General features: G+C 47.1%; 1 protein-coding gene across 1 annotated transcript in view; it reads right to left on the bottom strand.

The window, feature by feature from the left end:
• Positions 1 to 3,575: 3,575 nt before the first annotated feature.
• The window catches only part of LOC107282467 (sulfotransferase 1C2-like), a 7,544-nt gene continuing 1,847 nt past the window's right edge, over positions 3,576 to 9,272 (bottom strand). The window contains exons 5-7 of the mRNA XM_015810243.1: positions 9,142 to 9,236; positions 5,406 to 5,586; positions 3,576 to 3,688 (exon numbers count right to left, since the gene is read on the bottom strand). Coding sequence (XP_015665729.1) covers positions 3,576 to 3,688; positions 5,406 to 5,586; positions 9,142 to 9,236 — 389 coding nt within the window. The remainder of the gene's footprint in view (positions 3,689 to 5,405; positions 5,587 to 9,141; positions 9,237 to 9,272) is intronic.

The following is a 9,272-nucleotide window of genomic DNA, read 5'->3' as shown; positions in this document are numbered from 1 at the left end:
ACCAATCTTAAGCATATCACTTGGTTGCATAGAAAGAGAGAGAGAGAGAGAAAAAAAAATCACTATTCCTATATTTTATTTTCCTTTTCCTTTTAAGTACCTTTATTTAGCCAAATTGGTTTCCCAGCAAAGCCCTGAGCAAAGCCCATTCCTTACAAATTTCCCTTTATCATTTTTAATTCAAACCGGCTAGGACGGGCACTCGCCTCTCATCTCACACCACCAACAAATCTCTTAGAGGGGATCTGGGCCTGACCCTTGAGCTAAGCCTCCCATCTTCCCCTTTTGATGTGGGGTTCAAATGGCTTAGTCGGGTCTTTCCCCATGGCTAAACTTACCGCTTCGCCTGTCAGTTTTCAGACCAAAAATTTTAAAAATGGTCTGGGAGAATTCTGGCTCCCTAGCGGAATATGGGCACCTCTTTCAAGGGAACATTGCCACGGTTTTTGGACCAAAAAGGGGTCCAGGAGGATCCACTGCTCCCCTATGTTGTGAGTATGGGCACCTCCTTCCAATGGCCTTTTCCTTGCTCATACTACTTTACACTTCCTGTTCACACTTTCCTGCTTTCACTTTTCCCACCACGGTTTTCAGACTCAGGAAAGCCTGGGAGGACATGCTGCTTTTTCCAAGCAGTGAGTATCGACACCTCCTAATCCTGATCTGGGCTTTGCTCATTGACTTCCCAGCTGGTTGCCCAAATCCAATTCTCTCACTCACTTTTCCATTCCATTTTCACACAGCCTCTCCCTTCTCCTTACAAAAGGTCCTGGCACTCCAGCCAAACCCCTATGCTTTCCAGAATCTGTTGGTTGAACAGATCTTTTGGCGGTTAGGAAAGGCCAGAGGACGCAAGATCCAACTCTGTTTGAGAAAAGGGTCTTCTCATTCTCTCACACACAGCCATACATACATTTCCCTCGCTCCCCTGGGCTTTAAAGTTATAATTTAGAGGTACTCACCTTCTTTCCAAAGCAGCCCTGGAGCTCAAACTCAAAACTCCCTTTACTACCCCTTCTCCAACTGGGCAGGGTCTGGTAAAATCATCCACAGACACAAAGGGTCTGCTGCTGGCAAGATGGAGGTTTACTCAGTCTCAGTCCTTTGGAGAGGTTGCTTTAGAAAGAAGTGGTGGTTTCAAATAATTTAACACCCAGTTCTCCACCTCACCTTCCTCTGCTTTGGTCAGGATGGGCTTCTCAGGGATCAGCTGGGGTGGGGGCAGAAGGTCCCAGCAGGGTGGGGGGCAGGAGGATATAGTTGGCGGGCTGCAGGAATCTCGGACTGGGGTGGGTGCAGGAGGGTGAGTTGGGTCAGCAGGTCCTGGCTGTGGGAAGGCAAGGGGGTCTGGCTAGGGTGGGCGGGAGGGCTGGGACAACTCTGCGGAGGAAAATTCCCCCCCACTGGCTGAGCCTCTCATGCACACCATGGTCACATAGGATTGTGTAGAATGGGCGTCAGGCAGGGGGCTGGAGAGGGGCAGCTAGCAGGGGGGATCAGAACCGCTGCCATCTCCCTTCTGCAGTGCAGCCCCATCAGCACAGTCAGAGATGGTTCCGGGATGTCCAGTAGGGAGCCCATGCCCGGCCCAGGCCCTGTCTGCTCAGCGGGGGGCTACTACTCCTGCTACTCTGAACCCCTTGACTGGCTGGCCATGCAGGGAAGCAGGAGGAAATGGAGGGGCAGCCGGGGGTCTAGAGCCACTTCGGCTGCCCATTGGCCACAGCCGGCCCTGCCTCAGGAGCCCAATAAGGCAGTGGATCTCACACACTGGCTGCCCAGCCTCATGGGGCAGCAGTGCCTGGACAACAGCAGGGCTGGGCAGGAGGAGACGGTGGCGGTGGCGGTGATGGCAATCTCTATATTGCTAGGCCCGGCTGGCAGCAGCTCCAGAAGCAAAGCTGTGCTGCCCATCCTTGCACTGGTGGGGGCAGCATCAGGGGAAGGCAGGCTCTGGCACACACACACTCCTCACCACTGCTGCTCCACATCATCCTGCGCACACCCTTGGCCCCTTGCCGCCATCTCCCTTCCACAGCACAGCATCTGCTGGGGCTGCTGCTGGCTGGGCCTGGCGATGCAGGAATTGCCACCGCCATCTCCTCCTCCTGCTCAGCTCGGTGTGTTGCCCAGGCTTTGCTGGCCTATGAGGCTGGGCAGCCAGTGCATGAGATCCGCACCTCTTAGATTTTTGATTACAAGTGGTACCTTCCTCGATCATACAGCCTCCCTGAAAGCTATCAGTTCTAACACTGGTCACAGGTGATTGGAGAAAAAATAATAAATCGCCATTTGATACCTGGCTTCTTCCTATGGAATCAAAGTTAGCGGGTGGGTGGCTGAAGAGAGGGATGGTCGGGATTCTGCCTGCTTTATTACAGGCAAGGCTATTAACAGGCAGCCCACTCCATTTCATTAAAAAAAACCTATTTTTTAAATTTTTAATGAAATGGAACGGGCTGCCTGTTAATAGCCTGCTGCATAATAAAGCAGGCAGAACCGCAACCATCCCTCTCTTCAACCAGTCGTTCGCTAACTCGCCGAGGCCCCATATGGCCAGATGCATCCCAACATGTCTGGTTTCTCTCTCCTCTCCCGGTCCCAGTCCTCCTGGCCTTGCATGCTTTCTTTTCCCCAGGCATGACCCACTGCAGCACCTCTTCAGCTGTTGGCCATCCATCCAGCTCAAAGGTGGCTTCTCTGAATCGGTGAGGTGAGGTTGCTTTTCGTCTTCTCCTCCGGATGGCTTTGGCAGATTCCCCCCTCACCTGCCCACCCACTCTTTTCCCTTTACTCCCCTTCTGAGCCCTCTTTGCAGTTCTGCCCACATAGCCACCAAAGCAGGAGGTGGAGTGCCCAAGCTGGAAAGCATTTCTCTGCCGCCGCAGAGCTGGATAGCTTGCCACACCCACCACCACTCAGATACGCTCGCTTCCCAAACCATTTCTTTTCTAACCTTCTTTCCAGCTCCTCTGTCACTTCCTCTGCCACCGTATGCAGTCCCACAAACAAAAGAAGTTTGTGGGCCTAAAAAAAAAAAGTCCAATCAATTAATTCCAACTTCTCATAAAAAAAAAAAGATCTCGTGAAGTTTGAATTGATTGATGGAACTTTTTTTTAGTACCATAAACTTCTTTTGTTTGTGAGGCTGCCCACAGTGGCGGAGGAAGTGACGGAGGACTGGGTTGGCGCTGGAAAGAAGAAGTTGCTTGGGTCCGATTGGGGATGGGAAGGGGGGTGTTTCTGCCACTCATTAACCAGTTCTCCGAACTAAAAAGAAATTAGCTACTGATTCTACAGAACCAGTGTGGACCGGCTGAATCCTACCACTGGGTGAGGGGTTGTTGGTTCTAAGGATCTTTGCCTTTCTAATCCCATCAGCTCAAAGCTTCCTGGCTCCAATCTTTCTGAAAGGATTATCAAATCTGCATTTCTACAGACCTGGTTTCTGCTTGGGGCAGAGAGACTCGGGCTTGCTTTCCTTTGGGGAAATATAATATTCTGTCCTTTTTAATATCCCCCCCAAATATTTCCTTCTGTATGAGGGTGGGTGNTAATAACATTATTCTCAAGCCTTACAGCTCATTGCGGAAGACCAGGCCACTGCCTGCTAATAACCGGGAACAGATTTCCTCGATTTTTTCATTTTGAGCCACAGTAAGATGCTCCTTCCAGTCTCCTACAATGCCTATAGGTGGGAAACAATCCAAGAAAATAAAATCAGCAATTCCTGTTTCCTGAGCTCTTTTACAATTATTTTATTACTTCAGTAATGGAGTGCATCCTTCTTTCTTTCAGAGGGTCCCTACAGTCGGACCAACCGGTCCCCAAAGAGATTGAATATGAGGGGAGGAGGATTACAAATAGAACACCAGATCTGCGTGTCAAAACAGATTGTCAATGAAATACAGGTAGTCCTCAATTTCTGTCAGAAATGGAGCCTGCCCTTTAAGGTCACAAGTCTTGATGGCAGTAAAATAGGTTTTTTGCAGCAATCATTAATTAGCTATAGTAGTCATAAAGCAAATGGTTATTAAGCAAACACAGCAGTCTTTAAGTGAACCAGTGGTTTGCAATGGGTACGATTTCGCCAACAAACAGAAGTTTTGGGCAAAATGTTGTAAAGTGGCCATGTGACCATGGAACACTTAAATGGCCATAAATGTGGCCTGCTTGCCCATCTGAAGTTCAGTCATGTGACTGTGGGGAAGGGGGGACTCCTGACCATCATGTCAGAAGAATAATTTGGGGTTCAAATTCGAGTCGAGGCTGCGCAAAAATAAATAAAAATGAGATCCAGACAGCTGCAAGGAAAGAAGAAATATTTATTCCTAAATGTATAACAGTTTGCATTTAGGGGCAGGCTGCAGAAAAATGGGGTGCAGCAGCAGATTTTTATAGGGAGAGCTTATATGGGGTGTTACATGCTGATTGTAGGGTGACACTTGAGGGGTGCACCTGTATGGGGATGTGTATGTGGGTGTGTTTATTCTTAGGAATATGCAGTTCCCTTGGGAGACATTATTTTATTAACTCTGTGTTTCTAGAGACATTATTTAATTAACTCTGTTTGTGTTTCCAGACCTTATCCTTTCGATATGAGGATTAGGTCTGGATAACTTATTTCGGAGTTTGAGAAAGCTTGCTAATTTATTAACGTGGAGACACTGATTTTTAGACCATTGTGGATTCTGTTAATAGAATAGAATAGAATAACAGAGTTGAAAGGAACCTTGGAGGTCATCTAGTCCAGCCCCCTGCTAAGGCAGGAAATTCTATACCATTTCAGACAAATGATTGTCAAATCCCTTCTTAAAAACATCCAGTGTTGGATGTTAACTCTGTTGTTAACTCACATCCTAGCTACCATTCTTTTCTAAAAAAAATAATAATAAAAATCACAAATTGTGACTGCCATCTAATGGACTAAGTAGAAAAAACCTCTTGCATGTACAATAAATTTCTGATTTGAAACTCTCCTGCTTTATGTGATCCACATCCATTTCCCCCAACTATTTGGCACCTTTTCCTCCAATTTTTGGCTGCATCCTTTGTGGTTGAAACAACCCTAGCAGTAAAATATATAAGGAAAAATCCTGTCAAGCATGTACAACCAGTTGTTTCAACTCTGCTGATTCATGTATGCTGATAAATAATTAGAAATGAACATACACCCTAAAATGCATCTATGGACATTTTTTAATCGATCAAATTAATCACTGCCAATTTCTGTTCTGGATTGTTCTATCCTGAAATGTCTAGATTTGCAAACTGCACAACTTACAGTGTTCCTTCGCAACTCTTCTGAAGTCGATGCCTGTGCTTTGCACTTGTTTTTTCACCACTATTCCTGAGAACTTCACCAGCCCCTCCTATTAACATTCAGCTTCAGTTCTGTTCCTCACCTTTTCTTATGAAGGGCGACAAGGCTTGGTTCATCACGAAGGCAGGCAAAGTGCGGTAATTGGCCATGGAGTTGGTTTTCATCGCCTCAAATTTTGTATGTTCAATGATCTCCTTCAGAATTGGATCTGGGAGTTTGAAGTTGAGGAATTGAGCGACCTTCTGGATTTCTCTGGCTGGATCCTAGGACAAATATGGAGAGAATTCTGGCTATATTTTGATGCTTTCTTGTCTGAAATGGTTAGAAAATGGAGCTTGCTCTTTTCTTGGTTAGTCCAGAGGCAATCCACAATAATAAGGTGACCAACCATCCTCCTTTAGGGAGTTCTGTCCTCCCTCGAAATGTGTCCTCCTACATGTCCTCCTTTTCGATATTTGAAGACTAATCTGCAGGGCTTTTTTCCCTCATAGAACGCTCAGAACGGCGTTCCGGCACCTTTTTTGATGTTTTTTTTTCAACTTTTGCATGAGCTGTGCTACTCCCCCTATTGGCTTTTGAAAGCCAATAGGAATTGCTGCTGAGCACGCCAAAACACCCAGCTGGCAAACTTTGCACATGCAAGTTGTCTGTATTATGGTTGCAATGAATAAAATGTTTCTTTTATTTACGATATTTTTTTCTTCAATTTATTTGTGTCCTCCTTTTTATTGTAAAAATGTTGGTCACCTTAACAATAAGCTCCGCGCTCCAACAAAATGAGCATTTTTATATCTCATCTTTGGGCCCTAACCAGAGCACCTTGTATACATTTCTCTTGTAATCATTTGTATTTTATCTATATTTGCCTATATTATACCATCTACAGTATAGCACTGGCTTCCAGTTTCTTTCCAATTGTAATTCAGAGTGCTGATTATCATCTCTAAAACCCCACATGTTACAGGGCCAGTTTATCTATGGGATCACCTTCCTATCCATCATGTTGAATAGGATGGGTGCATCCAGATCCCTTCCCTCACATGTCATCTAGCGCAGGGCTTTTCAACCTTATCACAGATTGTACCACTTTTAGGACATGACAATATTTGAGTACCACTATTGCTTAGCAAGGTGTCAAAAACTTGATGACTAAAAAAAGGGTGGTGATTTTGGGTTTTACTGATTAGATTCATTTGTTGTTATAGAAATGGCTAGTTTATAATATTATGGAAAAGTAAAAAGTTGAGGTTCAATGTTAATGCTTCCTTCTACTGCAACAGAGGAAGTCTGTTCTTTTTCTCTTCTCCCCCTCACTTCCCCCCCTTTTCCTCCCCACTGTGTCCTACTATTTGCTTTTGTATTTTTGTATTTTATTCTATAATCTAATAAAATATTACAAACTGTAGTAAAAAAGTACCAGTTTTAATTTCTTTGGTGGCTGTTCCTTTGCTGAATCACTTTCCTTTTGCACTGACAAATGTATGATGAATTTATCCATTTTATTAATATGCACCACTACCAGCTAACTCAGGGGTCTTCAAACTTGGCACTTTTAAGACTTGTGGACTTCAACTCCCAGAATTCCTCAGCCATCATGGCTGGATGAGGAATTCTGGAAGTTGAAGTCCACAGGTCTTAAAGTTGCTAAATTTGTAGACCAGGAGTGTCAAACTCAGTTTGATTGATGGCTCTATCAGCATTGTGGTTGCTCTCTGGGGCGGCTGGGTGGGTGTGACCATGGTGGGTGCAGTCTACTGGGTGGGCATGGATGGCGTGGGTGTGGCCCACTGGGTGGGCGTGCCCAGCTCTACATCATTTGCGTCAAGGGTGCCTGTGGGGGCCTGGGCAGGAGTGGGACAGATCTGAGGGTCTCTGGCAGAAGAGGGTGGGACCAGGACAAGTGCCAAGGCATGGTCCACTGGAGGAGCCTCACTGTTCCTCTCAGGCCATGTGGGGGGGGCTCGATGGTGGTGCGGGCTGCCGGGAGCCCTGGACAGCAGAGGTCAAATGCCCAGCCTGGCCCCTGAGCACCCACGGCACCAAGCCCAGCCCCACTTCCCCAAGGGGGCGCCCAATTGCACTTACCTCCTCTTCAAGACTGCTGCTGCTGTGTTTGCTCTCCTTAGCCAGGTTGCTCATGATGGGTACGAGGGCAAAGTCAGAGGGAGGCCCATTCCCTCTCCAAGGGAGGAGACCCAGCTTTGTATCCAAAGCTTCCTTAGCAATAGGATGGGAGACCCCTAGGATAGGCCAGGAGGAGGGGGCAAGGGGAGGGTGAAAGGGCAGCAGGGCAGGACTAAGGCAGGACTTTCCTCAGACCCTCCCTCTCCTTCTTTCCTTCCTTCCTTCCTAAGTACAGAGTGGTGGGAAAATATTTGAGATGAGGGAGGGAGAAAAACAGGAAAGAAATGCAGCTGGGGAGGTGTCACCCTTCGTGAGGAATGAAGAAATGCACCATCGCCTGGAAGTGGCCAGCACATGCCCCTCACCTACTTCACATATCTGGCTTGGTGGGCTCTGGGGGAGGGGATGCCATGAGCAGCGTGAGAGTCAATGTTACCTACGCAATGCCATCCAGCCCCCAGCCTGCCCGGTTTCGGCAGACAGCGGGACGCTTTCCTCACACCACTGAGAGGTTGAGCCAGGTGATGCGAAGCTTGCCAGCTTTGCAGCTTGGTGCCTGCTGAAACTGGGCAGGCTGGGAGCTAGGCAGCATTGCACTTCTCATCAGATTCGTGCCACCCGGCTCATTCTTGGCGCTGTGAGGAGAGCGTCCCACTGCCTGCCGAAACCCCTCCCCCAGAACCCATCAAGCCGGATATGTGAAGTAGGCGAGGGCCATTTGCTGGCCATTTCCAGGCAATGGTGCATTTCTTCATTCCTCACAAAGGGTGACGCCTCCCCAACATGCACCCAGGGGGTGGGGCCGACGCAGCAGGGGCTGGTTCCTCACTGTTACCAGACGGCCTTGTGGAGCTAAGACTGAATGCATTTCAGCATAGATGGTCACCACAAAATTGTACATTGGCTCCCGGCCAGCCTGGGCCAGGGCCAAGGCAGCAGGGGCCATTCCCTCACTGTTTCCAGGATGGCTTCGTGGGCCACATGAAACCACTTCGTGGACTGCATCCGGCCCCCGGGCCTTGTGTTTGACATGTCTGTTGTAGACCCATGAGCTAGCTGGTTGGCTCTTCTTAGCTCTCCTTCCACAGTGTAGTAAGAATGCACACCCCCCCAATCTCTTCCCTGTACCCTTAAAGACACAAGAATCAAGTGCAAAGCAAGAAAGGCTCACAAAATAAAGAAACACATAAACTCCATTTTCCCCCCTTTAAGCTGCCTCAGGGGTGTCACGTGTCATAATGTTGCAATCCCAGATGAAAGGCTCCGGCAATTGCGAAAAGCTTTAGCTTTAAAATTAAACCTGTTTCCCTTCAAAGAAAACTTTCTAAAAACCATAGACAGACTCAAGATAAGGGGATAAAACTAATTACATTTGTTTAAATGGATTAAACCTACAGAAGTCAACACTTTGGACTCATTGCTAGCCTAAAATATTCCAAAAACCAAAGAACACAAAGGAGCCTCTGAATTACAAAACGCTGTAAAAACTGTACAAAAATCCTTATGGTAACCCAATCAATCTGTTTTGAGGTTTTTTTTTTAATGTTCTTGTTACTGTTGCTCTGAGCTGCTGAGAGCTATGGCTCGTAAGATGGGCCATGCAGAATGAACTTTCCTTACCTACCGCTTGTATTTGTTATCTCCTATCTCATGCAAATGTATCCTGTGTGTATGTGCGCACATAAGCAGCTTACTTCTTTTATGTCTTCATAAAAGACATACAGGATTGGGTGACGGTCCTTAGCCTCCCACCAGCCTCGGACATGCTCAAACCAAGAGCCCCAGGCAACTGCAAAAAAAAAATGACAAGAGAATCTTGATTTAC

This window comes from Protobothrops mucrosquamatus, unplaced genomic scaffold (assembly GCF_001527695.2).
Source record: "Protobothrops mucrosquamatus isolate PMUCROS unplaced genomic scaffold, P.Mucros_1.0 scaffold8, whole genome shotgun sequence".
Lineage (NCBI taxonomy): Eukaryota > Metazoa > Chordata > Lepidosauria > Squamata > Viperidae > Protobothrops > Protobothrops mucrosquamatus.
This window is presented reverse-complemented; position numbering and strand designations above follow the sequence as displayed.